Below are 22,248 nucleotides of genomic sequence, written 5' to 3'. Positions count from 1 at the left end.
ATTCTATTTTTAGTTTTTTAAGGAACATCCATACCTTTTTCCATAGTGCTGCACCAATTTACTTTCCCACCAACAGTATAGGAGGGTTCCTTTTTCTTCATACCCTTATTAGCATTTATTATTTGTAGACTTTTTAGTGATGGCCATTCTGACTGCTGCGAGGTGATATCTCATTGTAGCTTTGATTAGTGATGTTGAACAACTTTTCATGTGCTTATTGGCCAGCTGTATGTCTTCTTTGGAGAAATGTCTGTTTAGGTCTTCTGCCCAATTTTTGATTGGATTTTTGTTGTTGTTGATGTTATTGAGTTGTATGAGCTGTTTATTTTGGAAATTAATCCTTTGTCGCATTGTTTGTAAATATTTTCTCCCATTCTGTAGGTTGTCTTTTCATTTTGTTTATGGTTTCCTTCACTGTGCAAAAGCTTATAAATCTGAGTAGGTCCCATTTGTTTCCTTTTGCTTTTATTTCTATTGCCTAGGGAGACTGACCTAAGAAAATATTGGTATGATTCATGTCAGAGAATATTTTGCCTATGTTCTCTTCTAGGAGTTTTGTAGTGTTGTGTCTTATATGTAAATCTTTAAGCCATTTTGAATTTATTCTTGTGTATGGTGTGTGTTCTAACTTCATTGATTTACACGTGGCTGTCCAGCTTTCCCAACACCACTTGATGAAGAGACTGTCTTTTCTCCGTCCTATTCTTGCCTCCTCTGTTGTAGATTAATTGACCGTGGGTGTGTGGGTTTAATTTGGGCTCTCTGTCCTGTTCCATTGATCCATATGTCTGTTTTTGTGCCAGTACCATGCTGTTTGGGTTACTGTACCTTTTTGTAGTTTTGTCTGAAGTCTGGGAGGGTTATGCCTCCAGCTTTGTTCTTTTTCCTCAAGGTTGCTTTGGCAATTCTGGGTCTTTTATGGTTCCATATAAATTTTAGGATTATGTGTTCTGGTTTTGTGAAAGATGTCATGGATATTTTGATGGGGTTCACATTAATTCTGTAGATTGCTTTTTAACAATATTAATTCTTCCAATCCAAGACCATGGGATATCTTTCCATTTCTTTGAGTCACCTTCATTTTCTTTTATCAATGTTTTATAGTTTTCAGCATATAAGTCTTCCACCTCCTTGGTCAGGTTTATTCCTTAGTATGCAATTTTAAAAGGGATTGTTAGCAATTGTTTAGATTCCTTTTCTGATATCTCATAGTGCAAAGAAATGCAACAGATTTCCGTATGTTAACCTGGTATCCTGCTGCCTTGCTGAATTTATCAGTTCTACTAGTTTTTGTGTTGAGTCTTTAGGGTTTTCTATATATAGTATCATGTCATCTGCATATAATGACAATTTTGTATCTTCCCTTTCGATTTGGATACCTTTTATTTCCTTTTCTTGTCTGACTGCTGTGGCTAGGACTTCAATACTATGTTGAATAGAAGTTGTGAGAGGGTATCCTTGTCTTGTTCCAGATTTTAGTGGGAAGGCTTTCAGCTTTTCATCCTTGAGTATTATGTTGGCTGCAGGTTTGTCATAAATAGCTTTTATTATTAAGAGATATGTTTCCCCTATACCCACGTTGGTAAGAGTTTTTGTTATGAATGGATGTTGAATTTTGGTTAATCCATTTTAACCAGTGTTCAACTGTTAAAGAAATTTCTCCATGTTAAATATCCATTGCCTGGTTGAAATTAGCATTTCTCATTTAAACTGTAAGACATTTCCTAGGAAATGAGATCAGCCGTTCTGCTCTAGGGAAGACGAACTTTTATTATTAACTCAGATTTTATAAATGATACTAATGTTAAACCTCAGGAAATGGATGCAAGTGATACACAGTTTACCTTTGAACAGCACAGGGGGTTAGAGCTCTAGCCTTCCACGCAGTTGAAAATTTGTGTGTAACTTATAGTCGGCCCTTGGTATCTGAGATTCCTCCCTATCGGTGGTTCCTCCACATCTGTGGTTCTGTGTTCGTGGATTCAACCAACCTTGGATCATATAGTACTGTGGTATTTACTATTGAAAAAAAACTGCATGTGACCAGTGCAATTCAAACCCATGTTGTTCAAGGTTCAACTGTATAGAATTTAAATATTTATTTTATTGGGGTTTAGTTTTGTGAACATAACTTGCCAGTGAGGGAGGGGATATATAAACACTCAGTGCAGTGTTTTCCTCCTGACAATCTCCCCTAACAGGAGAAATGTGAGAGTTATTCCTGTTGGTTTTGTAAGGATCAAGAGTCATGATGAGTCACTATTTTGACTACTTTTTCTTGAAATGTACATAATTTCACTATTGTTTTCTTGAATCTTTATTCCAACCCTGAATTTATTTATTTGCTTATAATATATGAAGGCCTCTCTCTGTGAGGAGTTGAGCAGTGTTAGAGGATCAGCAATGGGGTGTGTGGTGTTTCATAGAAAAGTAGCATCAACCTTTTCATATTCTCTTTGGGAATATCTGCATAAGCTTAGTTTATAGGCACTTTTTTTTTTTTTTTTGTAGTAACTCATTTAATTCTCTCAACAGTCCTGTTAGGTGGATACGATGATTATCCTCAGGCACAGAATGGTTACTAGCTTGCCCTCAGTCACTGACAGAGCCAAGGATAGGATATTACCCCAAAACCCAGCATCAGGATTCAGTCACATCATTTAGTTGTGCTTGCCCACATTTTCTTGATGCTATGAATTTGTTTTTTCTGAAAATTGAGATTTTGGATTCAAAGTTTGAAGGGTTATATAACTTACATTGATAAACTAGATTCTAGAGATTATCTTAACTGATTGAAAAACCAAAGCCCACTGTCACACAAGTCATTAATGTTACAGCTGAAACAGTGTCCAGAATGAGAGTTAGAAGGAACAAATACAGAAACAGAATGGAAAAAAATATGATGCTGAGCTAGAATTGGCATTGAAGGCTTGCCAAAGTTGGCAGTTCTAGCTGCCACTTAAGGCAATGTGGTGGATTCTGCAAGTTGCATACACCAGCATTGGTTTCCCCCTTCTTCCTAAGTAACAACCATTGATTTTTTTACTAGCTTTTCTTGTAGCCGGTCCAACCAATGAGCCATATTAAGTTGGATAGTATGATTTAGAATCTTTGGGCTCAGTGAACTTCATGACCTTAAGGAAGTGTCATCCTGCATTATTTCTCATGCTGTAAATTTCTTGGGAGGTCTGAGAACATTTGGTCCAAAGAGGACCTGTGGGGATGGTTTTATTTGAAAGTTTACTGTGAAGATTTGGAGCATTTTATACTCCTGTGTTAAATAGTACAATTGGTTAGCTTAGTATTTAGTGTATTTCTAGAACTGTGTGTTCCCATTCGTGAGAGAACAGGTCTGTTTTTATGTTAATACTATAAAAATGAAATGCCCTCAAGGAGGAATATTCAACATAAAAAGTTAATACCTTTCGCAGTGGAAATTTGGACTGCAGCTGATGAGGCTAAAGTAGTTAATATTCAGTATAAAAGAAAGATACAGTTCTCTTGTTTCAAATTAGCAGATTCGTTAAGTACATTTTTAAGGTAAGGAGTGGTTAAAATATGGTAATATCAAATTAGAACTTAGAGGCTTACATTAATAGGTGATTTTTCTTCTAATTAAGTACTCTGATTAAAATTTTCCTTTGGGAGTAATAGGATGTTACCATCTGGTGTATGAACCTTGGAAGAATTTCAATTTTAGATAATAAAGTCCAGGTTTTTTCTTCTTTTCAATGGATTTCAGTTGCCACATATACATAGTGACAGCCCATAAGGATAATGTTAATGGTTTGGAGCCAGGCACAAGCCACTTGTAATATCCCAGAGCTGAAGGTACCCATCCCTTTCTCTCTGGCTGACTTCTGCTAATTGTCCTAAAGGTGAAAACTGTTCCATCTTTTAACAACTTCAGTGTTAAGTAGTAAGAGACTATGGGTAAGAAATTGTAATGGAGCAACGGAATTCTGTTAGGACCTTCTTTTTGTAAATATATTTCAGAGCTTAGGAATTAGGTTCTTAGTATTATGTTTAAAATTTTATTGCCAAGTTTCTCATGAAACTACTAGACAGGAGAATAATTTTTACAAAATTTTGCTTTGAGGCTAGTAGAAAAATGTAGACTTTGGAGTCAGACTTAAAATTGAATCCTGATTTTTTTCCACTAGAAACCATTTCAGTGGCTTTGGCCAAGTTTTCTGAACTTGAGTTTAATCATCTGAAATACAAACATAATTATATATGCCTTATTATAACTAACATTTATTGAAGTAGTCGTGCTGTTTTAGACACTTGCTAAACATTTCTGTTTTTGTTACTTCGTTAATTCATCCAATAATTTTTGGCTTCAAGTATTTGCTATGTTCTTAATATAGTAATACTTGGTACGTTATAGGGACTCAGAACTGTTCCTTTTCTTTCCTTGAATTCATTGGGCCTAACTTCAGTTTCTTTTGTGTATTATTGTGACTGTAAACAACATTCACAGTGATAGGTATATCTGATTATTTTGACTTCAGAGTATATGCTAAATTAGACAGCATGCATAATACTGCTTCCCCCCCTTATGTTCATGCTTATATTGTCTGTCCACCCCAAATACAATAATGTACTATTAAGAGCACATTCTATTTTCCATGCATGCTCATTTAAAAGAAACAAATTATTTATTTATTCATTTGGCTGCGCCAGGTCTTAGTTGCGGCATGTGGGACGTAGTTCTCTGTCCAGGGGTTGAACCTGGGCCCCCTGCATTGGGAGCATGGAGTCCTTGCCACTGGACCACCAGGGAAGTCCCCATGCATGCTCTAATAATATTCAAAATATTATATGGAAATATGTAAAAAATTTTTTTAAAATTGTGATTAGAATATTATGCTATATGGGCTTTGAATATATGAGATCGCATTTAAAAATAAAATAGTTACATAAATAGTTATAGAAATAAATTCCCTTTAAAGGGACTTTCTAAATTTCAGGAGTATTAGTATGGACTTACATTTCCATAAATCAGCATATGGAGAGAGGTTAGGGATAGTAGTCAGAGCTAATGATCTTTTTTGATAAATAAAAAAATAAGATAGCAGCAACCATTTAAAAAAAATACATTTCAGCAACAGCTGGTGGGACCAGAGAAGAATGCAAACCATAAATTTGCACTCTAATTTTATACAACTCCCTTCCTCCTCCACCTCTGTTTTTTGTCCTCCTCCTCCTCTCTGTTCTAGTTTTAATAGACTATAAGGAACCAAAATAGAGCTGATAAAATTAACTCTACAACCAATCTATTTTGCAGTCTCTTGCGAGATCAACCTTGGCATTCTGTGGAGAAACAGGCAGTGAAGGAAAGTCAAGCAGAAAGCACTTAACGTGCCTATGGGTGACATTATTATCCTGGACAGATTTTTTTTTTTAATGTGTAATTCTTTTTTTTAAATTATTTATTTATTTATTTTATTTTTGGCTGCATTGGGTCTTCATTGCTGCACACGGGCTTTCTCTAGTTGTGGCAAGCAGGGGCTACTCTTCGTTGTAGTGCCCCCGTTTCTCATTGAGGTGGCTTCTCTTGTTGCGGAGCACAGGCTCTAAGCTTGCATCCTTCAGTAGTTGTGGTACACGGGCTTAGTTGCTCTGTGGCATGTGGGATCTTCCCAGCCTGGGATCAAACCTGCGTCCCCTGGTGCAGACCAATTCCTTTTTTTTTCCTAAGCTCTTTATTGGAATATATTTGCTTTACACTCTTGTACCAGTTTTTGAGGTACACCAAAGTGAATCAGCTGTATTTATACATATATCTCCATATCTCCTCCCTCCCGCAACTCCCTCCCATCCTCCCTATCCTGGCCCTCTAAGGCATCACCCATCATCGAGTTGATCTCCCTTTGTTATACAGCAACTTCTCACTAGCTATCTGTTTTACAGTTGGTAGTGTATCTATGTCTATGCTACTCTCTCACTTCGTCCCAGCTTCCCCTTTGCTCCCCACCCTCCAACCCTGTGTCCTCAAGTCCATTCTCTACATCTGCATCTTTCACCAGGACCATTTTTTTAGATTCCATATATATGAGTTAGCATACGGTATTTGTTTTTCTCTTTCTGGCTTACTTCGCTCTGTATGACAGTCTCTAGGTCTGTCCACCTCATTACATATAGTTCAATTTCATTCCTTTTTATGGCTGAGTAATATTCCATTGTATGTATGTGCCACATCTTCTTTATTCATTCATCTGTTTATGGGCATTTAGGTTGCTTCCATGTCCTGGCTATTGTAAATAGTGCTGCAATGAACATTATGGTACATGTTTCTTTTTGGATTATGGTTTTCTCTGGGTATATGCCCAGTAGTGGGATCACTGGGTCATATGGTAGTTCATTTTTATTTTTTTATGGAAGCTCCATACTGTTCTCCATAGTGACTGTACCAACTTACATTCCCACCAACAGTGCAGGAGAGTTCCCTTTTCTCCACACCCTCTCCAACGTTTATTGTCCCTAGATTTTTTGATGATGGTCATTCTGACGGGTGTGAGGTGATACCTCATTGTGGCTTTGACTTGCATTTCTCTAATGATTAGTGATGTTGAGCATCTTTTCATGTGTTTGTTAGCCATCTGTATGTCTTCTTTGGAGAAATGTCTATTTAGGTCTTCCATCCATTTGTGGATTGGGTTCTTTGCTTTTTTGGTATTAAGCTGCATGAGCTGCTTATATATTTTGGAGATTAATCCTTTGTCCGTTGCTTCGTTGGCAAGTATTTTCTCCCATTCTGAGGGTTGTCTTTTTGTCTTGTTTATGTTCTTTCGCTGTGCAAAAGCTTTTAAGTTTCATTAGGTCCCTTTTGTTTATTCTTGATTTTATTTCCATGATTCTAGGAGGTGGGTCAACAAGGATCTTTCTTTGATGTATGTCATAGAGTGTGCGGATGGATTCTTAACCACTGCGCCACCAGGGAGGCCTGGATAGAATTTTTAAAATGACCTCTTTCTGCCTCTACTTTTGCTTTGAGTTTTGCCAAGTTGACCCCTAACATTCGTAAATCAAAGTAATTTAATTTTTTTTAAATGTCAACATTATAGGTATATCTAAACTTACAACACAAACTGTTTCCAAACTAGTGCTATATACATTGTGAATGTTTGCTAAATACTGACTCTTTACTGTCAGGTGAAAACAAAACTAAATGGTTAGATGAAATATTCAGATATTTCCAATTTCTGCTCAACTGTGCAGCTAAGTGCAGTTACCTTTACATGACCAAGTTTTCGTGCATTTCTGTATTTATGTTATGTCAGGGAATGTACTTTCTTAGTATGAAAATCAGGGATACTTTGGAGTAAGGAAATATCTGAAGAAACTAAATAGGATCTTTAATGGTTTCCAGAATTTAAGCCTACTTTGAATTGCAGCATTTAGGATTTTTGACAAGGTAATTGTTGGCTTTTTTTTTTTATGTTGTGTTTTTCATTTGCATGTAAGCTAATTATTTGAATATTTGGTAGCTACTATATTTATGTGTGAGTAGTCACTGTTCCTACTTTATTTTTATTACAGTCTCTCTGTGAAAGTAATGTTAGATATCTTTTAAGAATTTTCTAGTGACTGTTTTTGGTGTGATTTTTTTTTTCTCTCTGACAGTGAGCTTAGTCAAGGATGTGATTAGTTTTGTTGAGAATGTGAGTATGTGAGATACACTGGTTATTAGTACCAGTATCTATAAATTGACTAATGAAGTTTATCCTTATGATTCTTTGCCTTTTCTCATCTCGTCTTATTGAAGCCAAATTTTACTGAATATGATTTATTTCTTAGGCATTTTTGTGGAGTTCGTATGTGTGGAGTTGGTGCCCAGTTTCTTAGTTGTTTACTGTTACTTGGAAACCTTATCTTCCCAGGGACTGGTCAAGAAGCTTGCTATTAATGAATTTTGGAAAGTCAATATTCTTTTTTTTTTACTTAAACAAACAAACCAGAGTTCTGGTCCCAGGTGAGGTGGAGTTTAGCATACTCTTCCACTGAATACAGCTATAAAACCTCTCCTGAATGCATGGAGCAGCTATTTGTGGACTCCAAAAAGGAAAGACAGTTAGTCCTTGTAGCATGGTTTCGATGTGCATGAATTTCATTACCCGTATTTGGTCGAGTGACACCAGTCCCCAAACAGCACAGTTCAGATTTCAGTTAACACAACAGTATATTAACAATGAGTAATTCCAAAAAGACAAACTTTGCTGCTAGCTCTTCAGTCCACACGTTACTGTGTAAATAACAAGTTGCTGCTTTTGAAGTCTGTTGCTGATAGGTCGCAGACAGTGGAAAGTATCGCTGTGATACCTCTTTGTCTCCCAATGATAAACCTGCATGCTATTTTACAAAAATAAATAATAATAATAATAATAAAAAAGGAATTGGTCAAAAGGTGAAAGTGTGGCAAAGAAATGAAAAGTGATAATGCTAGAAGGAAGTTTATATTATGGAGGAGTTATGTATGGGGTTAAAAAGAAATAGCTGATAGAATATTGACACTTCCGCTGTTTAAGAGCCTGTAGATATACAGCTGGAGGAATTCAGTGAAGTCATTTTTAGGGAATGACATTCTTCTAAAGAGCTTCTCTAAATTAAAACATCCCATTTCTTCATTTATTTTTGTTCTTATATTCATTGTCTATAATCATCACAATAAAAACTAACATTTACTCAACAAACTAATCTTCCCTAGGCGTTGCTCTAAATGTTTTATATACATTATCTATGTCATACTCAAAATAAAATGCTAGGGTGTGAAGTATAACAGGAGCGGAAGCAAAAGAAGTATAACTGAGGAAGGTACTGCCAGACTTCCTTCTGGTCCTTCTGAATCATGATTTTTTAATGATTACACCTCTTATATGGAGTACCCACTGCTGCCTGGGTGATCTCTTTTCATTGATTTGGTTTTTAGTATAGTCAGTTTTTTTGAGTTATATATATATATGTTTTTTTCAGTTCACTAAGCTTGACATATTTTGTCTCAAATCAGACTTTCAAATAAAGACATCACAGGGCTTTCGGAGATCTCTATGAGAATTTTAAAATTTGGTATTTTAATGTTAATCTAAAAGCTTATACAGTTTAAAAATTTTTTAATTTATTTACTAGTTTCCAAAATAATGAGTTATTTCCCTAGTAGCATTCTCTGCTGGTGACCAATGATTTTTTTTTCCTCCTTGAGTATCACTAACTCACAAATTTATGTATATTTGAACTGCCTTATCCCATTGTAGTTAATATTTTTATTGATGCCCAGATTATTTCATCTTCGGCTAGAGAGAGATTTCCCACTTGACTTTTACGTTTAAAAGCATGTCTTAACAATTTGGGTAAACTCCCTTGCAAACAAATATTGCCACTCAGTTTCAGTGCCCAAGTTTTATTTTTGTTCCTACTGCTACATTATAGTAATGCTTCAGTTGTTTTAGTCTAATGTCGAATGAACAGAGATAAAAGCATAAACCTAATATAAATGGCACATTCATATCAAGCTGAGGTGAAAATATGTCTTAACGTGTTCTGTGATGCTGGTTTTGCAGTATTTTATTTTATATAGGGGACAGTGGGGGAAATGGAATCAACGCTTGGTATGTGGTGAGGTATTTGTGATAAACTCTTAGAATCTGCACCATTGCAGTTAGTACCACAGTCTGTGTGGAGCACTGATTTAGTTTCAGCAAAATACACTGTTCATCATCGTATTATCAATTAATGTTAAATTGAATTTCATTAGTGTTGTTTTGCTTTTGGTTTGCTTTTGCACCTAATTAGAAGTTATATTCCTAAAGAGTTTAAAACAAGTTTTGTAATTTGATGTCTTTGTATCTTTTTGTTTTCGTGTTTTAGGAGTTATCAAATTGGTTTTGTACATCATGACTAGATTTCGTGCAGTGTCTGTTGTATTATTGCTACTTTAAGTGTAGGTCTTAATTTCATTACATTTAGTTTTGTATCTTATGTGGAGGACCTATTTTTGCCCTGGTATTTGTAGGAGTGATTAAAAAAAATCTTTATCTCACTCATTTATCTTTTACAGTTCATTTTTTTGGTCTTTAAATATTAGCCTATTCATCTGTTCATTGGCTTATGATGTATCTTGAGAGTTTTAAAATGAGGTTGTCAAATAGTTTGTCTAACTTTTTATCTTATTTCCGAAATGATCAATTTTCCAACATCTGCTAGTCCTCCTAGATTTTGGGGGTAATGTATCATTTCTTTTGTTCTGCAGTATTTTCCCACATGTTCCATGGTGAGTTTTTTGTTGTTGTTGGCAGTGATATTGTGTGTGTATGTGTGAAAATCTTAATCAGCTTTTAGTTACAGCTCAGGATTTGTTAGCAAATAAGCCCACATAAAAAGGATGCTGGCAAGTTCTGTTTCTGGCATTAGTAGATAAGATTATTCTGGATCAACTCTCCCATTCAGATCAACTAGAAAGGTGAAAAAATGTAAAAAATAATATTATGAAACCATCAGAGAACTACCAAGGCAGTGAGGAATTTATAGTCAAGATCTGGCAAAAATTGAAGTCCAGAAGGAATAGTCCTGCATTTGGGACTCTTCCTTTGTCAAGTCAGTAGCTGATTTCAAAAGAGGTGGCTTAGAAGCAGATAGGATTAGAGCTATCCATAGGCTAGGGGACCAAAATTGGAGGTTAGGAACCCTCCAGCTTTTGATTGAGACCCCAGAGGGTGACAGCCTAGGAAAAATGTGAATTGAAAATAAAAGCAGTGATAAATTGAAAATTGACCAGTGGTAATGGGGACAGAAGCCCAGCTTTGAATCATCTCAGTTCTAACGAATTAAGGTGCTTTGGGTTTCCTAGTGACCCTAGACTGACTTGCTGATAGAAGCAAAACCAAATCCCTTCTGAAGGAAGATGTCATCATCCAGAGCTTTAAATAACTCTATAATTTTTCATATACAATGTCTATCACATTATAAAAGAATACTCAGACATAAGAAAATACAAGAGTTGACTGAAAATCAACGGAAAGAACAGACAACAGAAATAAGCAGGAGATTATAAAATAACTGTGATTAACCTGTTCAGGAAGTCAAAAGTCAAGATTGAGAATTTTGACAAAGAATTGAAAACTCTAAAAAAAAAAAAATCAAATGACAATTATAGAAAGTGAAAAATACAACTAAAATAAACAAATAAATTAGAAAAAACCATCAGCAGATGGATTAAGTAACAGCTTGTATACAGTTGAAGAGAGAATAAACTGAGAGATAAATCAGCATAATATATGCAAAAGAAGGATGGAGGAATGAAAGGAACAATACAGAAAAAAAGCACAGATGACCCATGGGATTTGGTAAAAAAGGCATAACTTAAATGCAACTGGATTCCCAGGAGAGGAAAGAAAGAATGAGGCAGAAAGAATGAAGAGATATGGCTGAAAATTTACAACACATGAAAGAGATCAAGCTACAGATTACATGATCTCTATGGGTCAGAAATGGGATGACTACAAGTAAAACTGTACAGTCATATCATCGTAAAACCGTTGACACTCAAAGTCAAAGAGAAAATCTTAAATATAGCCAGAGCTATTAAAGGTCAGATAGTCTTCAAAAAGAAGCAATAGTTAGAAATGTCAGCTGACTTTGCTTCCAAAAGGATAATCAACTTTACTTCAATCAAAAAAAAAACTATAAAAAAAAGGGACCTTGACATCAGGCTTAGCTTGAAAGATGCAAATAATAAACACAGGAAAAGTTAGTAGAGCTGGTTCATTAGCTTGTGTGATCTAAAGTCATTTTACCTTTCTATTCCTTTTTTTATGTTACAATTTGGACTTGAGCTTTTTAATTTTAACATTGTACAATTTTATTCTGACTCTTTGCCATAGATTACTGATATGCTATTTTATGTTCACTGTGTAAGACCTCTCATCTACTTATATGTTAAACATCGTTTTATTTTACTTGTGTATAAATTACTCTCCAGGTAGACCTGGAGATTACTCCCAGGCCGCATCCATATGTTTCCCTGGATTGATAGTCTGGTTCCTACAGCTGGTGAACACTCAAGCAGGATGGTATTGCACGTATCCCAGTTTAGAGAAGCAGGGGACAGAGGGTATGGAAATATTAGCTTTTTCTTTTCTTTTTTTTTTCAGAAATGAGAGCAGCAATAGAGATCGATTCTTGAAAGTCTAACTCTACTTCATTTAGTCCAGGCTGTTTTAACCTTGGGTCTCTGGAAGAGTTAATGTCAAACAACAAAAATGAAAAAGGATTTGCTTATTTGTGACTCATATTCTGTTTCAGTTGTGCTCTCCCATCTGGTGAAGCTATTTTCTTCACAGTTCCCCAGGGAAACCAACTTACTCCCTCCATAAGTGATATTCTACCTTTTAATTCTGGCTGAATTTAGGAAGCCCTCTCTTTTCAATCAATGGTTTTGTTTTGACATTCTCTTTAAAGAGTTATAGATAACTTGTTTTCTGGATCCATACATTATTTTAGTTAATATTATTTTTCATTCATCCTTGGCTAAAATATCTAGACTGGAAATTTCTCAGCAATTCAGGGTATGTGGATTTTCCTCAGTTTTACTCTTTGTTCCTTTGGGTTTTAGTTGAATCCTCTTTTCAGGTTGATAGCTCTGTATAGCTCTGGATGTTATTCTCAGTATTAAGGGTGTTTTTATTTATTGTAGCTCTTTAGGTCTGCAAAGATGTCTTTTCTGTCCCCCACTGGGTAACTCCCTATTATGAAGAGAACATTTGGACGATTGTGATCTCTAGCTTGTACTAACAGTCCAGTATCTGACCACATGGTTTTCTGGGATTTGAAATCTTTGAATGAGTGAAAGAGATGTTCTGATACAGAGTTGAGTAGTGCACACTTTTTTCATAGCAGCTGTCATTGTGACAACTGTTCATTTTCCTGTTTGTTACGAATCTGGAGTTTCTGAAGGAATGTTTAGAAGGGAGGAAGGCTTTCTCTCTTTTTCAGATGTGTTGGCCTTGCTGTGTTTCTAAGCATGGGTGGCACATCAATCCGGTTTTGTAAACTCTTAGATAGTAGACATCTCCTCTGTATTGTGGTAATAGAAAGGTGGAATAGGTAGTAACATGTTATTTAAAACCAGATGTTAGAATTGGGTCTTAAAATATTTATTATTTTTATATTTCTATTAACATAACTTAGTTCAAAATTTTCTCTGATATAAATTCTCTTTGGGAACCCAGATAGTTGAGAAATAGCTTTAAAAATCTTCAGGCTGTTTGTATTTGGGTGTTGTTTAAAGAGAATAAATCTCCATTATATTCTTTAATTTAGTTAAAAGAAAGCTTGGAACAATCAATAGGCCAACTGCGGAGTCAACGTTTATTGAGAAACTCAGGAGGGAGAAGTATTTCTGTTACAAGTCTGAGTACAAGTGATCTCGATGGTGGCACTGTGACAGGTAAACTCTTCAAATGTTCTGAAAACCTTTTCTTTGTCTTAAAAAATATGCCTGAAGTACGTATTGAATACATGTAGTATTTAGACAAACATAGCCCATACATAAAATCATACAAATAAAGTCTTAGGAGATGCAGTCAGGATTTTCTAGTGAATATTTTGAAATATGCTCAATGGCATTTGATATTCTGGGTCTGTTACTTTTGTCCTTCTCAGGCTCTGTAGACCATGTAGAGCTTTACCTGACAAAACCTTGATTTAATTGTCTGCCTCCAGTCAAAACAAACACACAAATAGGATCTGCTGTGTGGTGTATTTTCTGTATTAGAAGTCTTGTCCAGGCTTCATAGTTTTTCAAATGTCTCATTTTGAAATATGCTGTGACAGTTGTTAAGAACAGGGGAATTTTATCTTTGGTGTGCAGCTAGGTTTCAATGGCTATGTAAAGGGTGATAACACTTAGTTTGCCTATAATTAATCTTGCTTATACTTTCCTAAGGCACTGAGCTTCATGTTTGAATAGAGAAGACTTAGGAAAGTCTGCAATGGAGAGAAGTGACTTAGAGTGAACATTAGTAGCTTGCTTGGTTAAGACTGCTGTTGATAATGATAGTGTTGATTAAAAATTGGACACAATCAACTATTCTTTATGTAGTTTAATTAGTTTATACTGATTTTTAAACACCATTCTGATTTTAGATAGTTCATTATTTGAAAAATTCTGTTTTATTAGTAATATTTTAGAGTCGTAAAAGTTATTTTCTTTAGCAATTTATCATTTTTATATGAGAGAAAATATTACATTGCTTCTTTGAACAGTACAGCCAATTAGAATTTTGGTGTGTTCTATTTCCAGGTGACTTCTGTTGTTAAGAGCAAGATAAGTGCCAATTTTGTGGAATTTTTTGGCCACAGCAAGATACTTGTTTGTGATTGTCTATGGGAAATGGTCTGGTTGAGGGCACCTGTGGATATCCATGTCTGCTGTGTATTTCCTGAGTAAAACTTGAGGTTATTTCTTCTCATGTAGTGTTTTTAATCCTCTCCCTTTTCTTTTTCTTTAAAGAGAGCCACCGTTTTCCACCTACCTCACCTCTTAAGGACTATGGGGATCAACAGAGTATTAAACGAAATAGGTCCAGAACTGGTGTCCGCTTTGTTCGGGAGACTGATGACGTGGGCCAGGTACCTTGTACCCTTTCTGTAGTCTGTGTTCCTTACACTTCTGTTTAAATGACCAACACTTGAATGTTGTGGCTGTATTTTAACTGAGAGTTTAATCATCACAAACTTTGTACTGATTTTTTTTTAAACCAAGTAAACTATTTTATTTTCAATATGCTGCTTGTCATCATACAGTTATTTTGAATATTGTTATAGAGGGTGATGTTTTGTAGAACATTTAAAAATGAGTTTAGTTGGACATGTTTGGTTCCTTGCTCAGGTGACCCACTCCTCTGTAAGCTCTGCTAAGTCTGCTACTTTCTAATTTACTAAGTCTAGTTTAGCATGAACAAGTTAGTCTTTATGTGGTTAACCTATTGATTTTTTCCATTAGTGTTTCTATTAAGCAGGAATTCTAGACTTTTTCTATGTATTCACTAAAGATTTTGAAAATATTATTTCTATGGGTATATTTCTTTTTCTGCTTCTTTAAACTTCTCTGCAAGATCTGAAATTTTTTTTGTTATCTTTGCTTTGGGTAGCTAAATTAATTAGATAAAGACTAGGAGATGTTGACTTTGACATCTTTGCTTTGGTAGTTTTACAATTGAGGGTTCAGAGTTTGGATACTCATCTGTAGCTTTTACTTATTGTAGCATAAGATAAAGAGATAAAAGAACCAAATGCATTAGAAGACACTTTGTAGATACTTTTCTTTAACTGTTATTTTTTGGTAGGTGCAGCTTGCTAGTATTGTGGATTATGTGATTAAACCTAGAGCAGAGAATAATATCCTAACATTGCTTACTTTTTCATATTATTTCTTTAGCGCCTCTGTCTTGGGACAGTGCTTGTACTTGGCAACAGTGATGAGCAAAAACCTCGCCTTTTCATGGAGCTTACAGTTCAGATGGGGTGTGAGGTACTAGACAGAAAGTGTGTCAGTATGCCCATGTAGCGTGAGATGCATGCTGTGACAGAAGGAAGCACAGGGCTGTGTGAATATTTTGTAGAGGGACCTGCCCGAGTCAGGGAAGGCTTCCCAAAGAAAGGCTGATTGAGCTGAGATCTGAAAGTTGAGTCAAAGCCATTAGAGGTAGAACAAATACCTTGGCAGGAGGGAGGATAGCACCTGTGAGTAATGTAAAGAAGGCCATGTAGCTAAAGAGGTATGAAACCCTGAGACCATGCACGCCATGTAAGAGGGTGACAGTTATTTTGAAAAGATCACTCTGGCTGTAGTAAAGAAGTTGGAGTCAGCGTGGGTGAACCAATCAGAAGGATATTGCTATGTTCTGGGTGTGAGCTGATGGTCACTTGTATTAGGATAAATGGAGTTGGAGAGAAGGCAGTAGATTTAAAAAATATTTGGTTGATAAAATGAAACATCTTGAAGATCAGATGACCATTTGGGGAGGGTGGGAATGAAAAGGAGGTGCCAAAGATGAGTCTTAGGATTCTGCTTTGCAAAACTGGAAAATCATGATGGCAAAACCCAAGTGAATGGTCTTTCATCTGCTATATTACCTTTGCTCCTTTCTTTTTAGTTGTTATTCCTTGTTTTAGTCCATTTCTTGGGATGACTACCTTTAGCTCCACCTGACTGTGCTCTTTCTTAAAGCCCCAGTGCAGTGTTTGTGGTTCTGTTTACATATCTGTCTCCCATGTTATATTCTGAGCCACTTGTTTCCCAGCACATTTGTTGGCACTGATTAATTGTTCAATGTGCATTTGTTGAAATGAATCAATTTGTTGTTTCTACAAATATGTATAACTTAGTTTTTTTAATTATAAATTATAGCCTACACATACATGTATAGCGTATATATTTACCATTAAAAGTACAATAATATGAGTGAAAATCCATGTAACTGCCACCGAGATCAAGAAATAGAGGATTATTATACACCCCAAACCTCTTTTACGTGCTTCCTTTTCCCCAAGGGCTATCAACAATTTTGACTTCTGTATTAATCATTCTCTTGATTTTTAAAAAAAAATCATTTTTATTACTTATATCTTGCTTAGTGTTGCCTGCTTTTAAACTTTATATAAATGGAATAATGCTGTATGTTTTCTTTTGTAACTTGCCTTTTTCATTTGATGTTTTGTGTTTGAAATGTAGGTACGTTTCATCATTTCATTTTTCACTGCTGTGTGATACTCCCCTGGAGTAGTTTTATAAACTGCAGTTTATCTCCGTTCCATTCTTAATGGACTTTTGGTGTGTTTTCAGTGTTCTTATCGTGAACAGTGCTGCCCTGGACATTCTTGTTCATGGTTCTTGGTGTATGTGGGCAAGAGTTTCTCAGCAGCATGGGATGGCACACTGAGGCACATGGTATAGTGGAATAAAGTTCTACTGTAACACAGCCATGCTCATTTGTTTATGGCTACCTATGTGCTGTGATGGCAGAGTTGAGTAATTGTGACAGAAGTCATATAGCCTGAAAGCATGACATATTTGCTATTGTACCGTTTACAGAAAAAGTTTCCTGACCCCTTTTCTAGAGTATCTATAAGGAGTGAAATACTGCAGTATAGTGCACTATAGAGGATGTAATGGTTAATGTTACATATAGTTTTAAAAATTTTTCTTTGGGAAAAAATATGTGTTTAAGAATAGATATTTCTTTTATTAGGTCTTGATAACATTATAAAATATGGGTATTATTGCAAAGAACAAGTTCTTATTCTTACCCTCAGTGAATCTTCATGGAAGAATTCAACAGAATCCTAAGTGGATAACTTTGTCTTGCTTTTATTAGTTTCATGCTTTTCATCAGTCCCTCCGAGACCTCAGCAGTGAACAAGTCCGCCTTGGAGATGATTTCAACCGGGAACTTGCCAGAAGAAGCCGGTAAAAGCTGAACATGGTTCTTGTTGAGGGATGAATTATTAGAATAATAAAATAGGTTCTGTAATTGATAAGTTTACGTGAATTTATAAAAAAAGTGCTGTGTTTTTATACCACTACTTAAAAGTATGTTAATAGAACAGTTCAAAACCCTTTGAATTTACAATGTATCATGACTCAATGTTAGACAAATTAATTTCATATTTTTTAAAACATTTTATTTTATTACAATGAAATGCTGACGTTATGGAGAGGTACATTGTGAGACCTTAGTAAAAAGGTAGATTTCCAGATACATTGGAGAGAGAGACAGAGACGGCTTGACTGACACTGGAGCGAATAAAAGCATAATGTGGAATTCGTCAATGGACATGAGCTGCTGTAGAATCTGACGTTTATCTTTCAGCTGAAATCTTCAAAAGCCAGTTATTTATATCTGCCCAGTTTTGCAATTTTGTCAACTCTAGGTAGTCCCCAGGAGGTATCACTTTATTTAAGATTTCTTCAGTGTCTTCATTTTCAGCACCAGCAGGGACAGGTGGCTTTCATTTAGAAGCCATATCTTCAAGGAACAAACATTTTATCCCATCTTGAAAGTCACAGTCTATATACAGCAATGATTAGGGAACAAAAAAGGTGAATTGAAATTTGTTTACCAGGTTCACTTGCTAGCTCCTATTCTAGCTAATAAAATCATTCCGCTTGCCAGTTTTGTGTTGCTATAGCAAAAAGAGTCAAAGCTATAAATGTTAAATCTATGAATATCAACTATGGTCTGCATAACTTATCTGCTTCTGTATGAGAAAGGCAGGAAATTTGGTAATAAGAATTAAAGACCTTGCTGTTAACCTTTATTTCTACTACCACCAGTTAATACTATTGAACACTTATTTCATGTTAAGTAGATTTAGGTTTAATACTTACAACAATTCTAATGAAGTGGTAATTATTATTTTCCCCAATTTTTTGGTTGTGGAAACAGGGGCACAGAGAGATGAAGTAACTCAGCTTGTTGGAGATCAAATGAGGGATGTGGTGGAGTTAGAATTCAGCTCTAGGCAGTAAGGCCCCAGAGTGTCTGCTCTTTACCACTTACAGTACACTGTGGTTCAAGATCATTTTCACATATAGCCGATATGAATAAAGCACTTACATTCCTGAATTTTGAACTATATTACTGAGCTGGGTTATTTTTTAAACTGGCAAGGGTTAGTTAATTTAATACTTAGGTACTTACTTGACAAGTTGATAGAATCAACAGAATGGTATTAACAGTCTAATACAGTGTGTTTTTGGAGTAGCTTTATTATGTAGCTTTTCCACATTTGAAGGAAGGGTATAAATTAAGCATTAGGAACATGAGTTTCAGGAAATAGTTGTCCTGTAAGCAGATATAGGGGAAGTTGCAGGGATGGTTTAGTTGACTAGTTTAAATGGTCATTTGGACATGCAGTGGTGGACCAGGAATCTTCTGATCCGTGGGCTGGTACCATCTGGTCATAGTTTCTGTGACCTAGGGGCATATTTAAGGCAGAAAAACTTTATTTAAGCCAAAATAGGAGTCAGTTTTCTTCTGAATCTTGGTGGCTTAACTTTGTGGACGAGCAAGATTTTAGGATCCAATTCTGCTTTACTTAGACCACAATTCCTAATTCCTGTTTATAAAGATTTGGGGTAGGTTGTTGTTAGGTTTAACTTTCTATATGATTCAGAAAGGTTGATATTCTCATTTAATTACTAATTTTTAATTTTTTTCTTGACATTTATTGGCAAGAGGTACAATGAATAATAAAAGTACACTGGAAAGCAAACTTTATTTAAAGTTTAATGTAGAACTCACTTTGGATGCCATATGGAAAATTGCTTAGAGGAGGGCAAATGAGAAGACTGCTGCATTAGCATGAGAGATGATGGCTTGACCAGCGTTATGGCAAGAGATGAACAAGCATGTTTCAAGATCTTTTTCTTTTCTTTCTTTTTTTCTTTTTCTTTTTTTGACATTGAAGAGCTAGGATTTGGCAAAGGATTGGATATGAGGGGTAAGGAGAATAAACCAAAGATGATTCTCAGATTTCTGACTTGAGTAACTGAATAGATGGTAAATCCTCTTCCTAAAATATGGAAGACTGGGGTGGGGGATGAGGGGGGGTAGGTGAGGAATGGAAATTAAGAGTTTGGCTTTGGATATGTTAATTTTTAGATGCCTCTGAGACATCCAAGTGGAAATGTAAAATATGCAGCCAGATATTTACTCTGAAACTCAAATGAAAAGTCTCCATGAGAGAGAGAAATTTAAGAGTGGTCAGCATATGGAAATGGTATTTGGAGCTATGGAAATGGATGGTATCTAGACAGAAACTATAGGGAGAGCGTCAAGGACAGGACAACTGCCCAGGAACTCCAGTATTTAGAAGTCTTAGGTAAAAAGAGGAGTTGGCTTGAGACGGAAGAGCTAGTGAGGTATGGGAAGTCCAGCAGCACATGGAGCCACAAAAGCCAAGAGGGAAGTACAAGTAAAGACGTTTTCACAGATTTAAAGACTTCTAAGATAACTTCTTTCTGAGGAAATTACGTAAGGACATACGAGTAAAATAAAATGGCAACCAAGAAAAAGGAAGACACAGGTTATAAGAAATAGTAAAACTAACCCAGGACTTCAGTGAAAGTAATTCCCAGCATGATAGCCATGTAGCAGGCCCAGGAAGTAATCACTGAAGTAGAGCATGAAGTAAGTGTCCTTTGAGAAGAATGTATTTAAGGAGAATGGAATAGATTCTTAATAGATGATTCAGTAATAAGTGGGAGAAAAATATCAATGATGTGCTAATAAGGCCCATATGAGGCCAAAAGATAATGGGAAATTCTAGAAAAAACAAAAGCACAAGAAAGTTAGTGATCCAAGTAGGAAGCTGACTAAAATGTGAGCATGATAGAATGTAAGCAAAATTATTAATTTTCTATGATGGAGTAATTCATAATGGGTATAAATACAGTAATTATTGGGTTGGCCAAAAAGTTTGTTCGATTTTTTTCCATAAGATGGCTCCAGGAGCGCTTAGTTGTCTTTAACTTCATTTGAAACAATTTTGTTAGATTGTGTTGTGACAGCTGTCATAGTGTGCATTAAAAAAAACCAGAGCATCAAAATTGATGAATTTCTGTATAGCCATTTTAATATTGAAGATTGGAAAAAAAAAAAAGCAACATCTTCAGCATTTATTATTTCAACATTTATTATTTCAAGAAAAATAAAAATGCAACTGAAACGTAAAAAAAGATTTGTGCAGTGTATGGAAAAGGTGTTGTGACTGATCGAATGTGTCAGAAGTGGTTTGCAAAGTTTCATGCTGGAGATTTCTTGCTAGATAATGCTTCATGATCGGGTAGACTAGATGAAGTTGATAGTGATCAAATTGAGACATTCATTGAGAACAATCAGTGTTATACCACGTGGGAGATAGCTGACATACTCAAAATATTCAAGTCAAGCCTTGAAAATCATTTGCACCAGCTTGGTTGTGTTAATCTCTTTGATGTTTGGGTTCCACATAAGTTAAGTGAAAAAAACCTTCTTGACCACATTTCTGCCTGCAGTTCTCTACTTAAATGTAACGAAAATGTTCTGTTTTTAAAACACATTGTGATGGGTGATGAAAAGTGGATACTATACAACAATATGGAAGGAAAGAGATTGTGGAGCAATTGAAATGAACCACCACGAACCACACCAAAGGCCAGTTTTCATCCGAAGAAGGTGATATGTATATGGTGGGATTGGAAGGGAGTCCTCTATTATGAGCTCCCTCTGGAAAACCAAATGATTAATTCCAACAAGTACTACTCCTAATTAGACCAAGTGAAAGCAGCACTGGACGAAAAGCATCTGGAATTAGTCAACAAAAAATGCATGATCTTCCACCAGGATAATGCAAGACTGCATGTTTCTTTGATGACCAGACAAAAACTGTTACAGCTTGGCTAGGAAGTTCTAATCTGCCATATTTACTAGACTTTTGCACCTTTGGATTTCCATTTATTTCAGTCTTTAAAAATTCTCTTAATGGAAAAAGTTTCAATTCCCTGGAAGACTGTAAAAGGCACCTGGAACAGTTCTTTGCTCAAAAAGATAAAAAGTTTTGGGAAGATGGAATTATGACATTGCCTGAAAAATGGCAGAAGGTAGAACAAAAGGGTGAATATGTTGTTCAATAAAGTTCTTGGTGAAAATGAAAAATGTGTCTTATTTTTACTTAAAAATCAGAGGAATTTTTTGGCCAACCCTATAAGTTTACACAGGTAACCAATAGAAGAACTAAAAATAATAATAAATTTATCTGAAATTAAAGAGGAGTATGAATGAGTTAAATATTTCAAAACAGTGTTGAAAACGTCTGCAGTTGAAAATGATGGAGGTAACCAGCAAAAGAATTAAGAATGTGTTAGTTGAGCATAGTTGCTAGTGGGGATTGGAACCAGGTAAGTGTGAGAGAGAAAGGGCTTTGCTTTTATTTGTAAGTTTTTCTGTACTATTTGATTATTTATCATGTGTTACTAATTTGATGGGAAAAAAGGTAATGGGAGATAAATTAGTGAGGACAGAGTTTGTACAGCACACTCAGATGTAATTTGATTACAAATTGCTAGAGAGGATGTGAGATTGAGTTTTTGTCCTCCTTACCTCTTTCATTCTTCTTAATTTAAAATGGGAGATACTGCCGCCTATTTGTTTATTGAAGGCGATGATCTAGTATAGCATTGTTTCTCAAAGTGTCAGTATCAGTGTC

General features: G+C 35.5%; 1 protein-coding gene across 6 annotated transcripts in view; it reads left to right on the top strand.

Moving 5' to 3' along the window:
* CEP128 (centrosomal protein 128) overlaps positions 1–22,248 on the top strand; it is a 437,525-nt gene that overhangs the window by 26,178 nt on the left and 389,099 nt on the right. For all 6 annotated transcript variants that reach the window (XR_009053322.1, XM_057733202.1, XM_057733203.1 and 3 more), the window contains 3 exons: positions 13,318–13,444; positions 14,510–14,628; positions 17,376–17,467. Coding sequence is in view for 5 of the 6 variants with exons in the window: in XM_057733202.1 (XP_057589185.1) it covers positions 13,318–13,444; positions 14,510–14,628; positions 17,376–17,467 (338 nt within the window). In the remaining variant the exon portion in view is untranslated. The remainder of the gene's footprint in view (positions 1–13,317; positions 13,445–14,509; positions 14,629–17,375; positions 17,468–22,248) is intronic.

The sequence above is a fragment of the Hippopotamus amphibius genome, chromosome 4, assembly GCF_030028045.1.
Source record: "Hippopotamus amphibius kiboko isolate mHipAmp2 chromosome 4, mHipAmp2.hap2, whole genome shotgun sequence".
In the NCBI taxonomy this organism is placed as follows: Eukaryota; Metazoa; Chordata; class Mammalia; order Artiodactyla; family Hippopotamidae; genus Hippopotamus; species Hippopotamus amphibius.
This window is presented reverse-complemented; position numbering and strand designations above follow the sequence as displayed.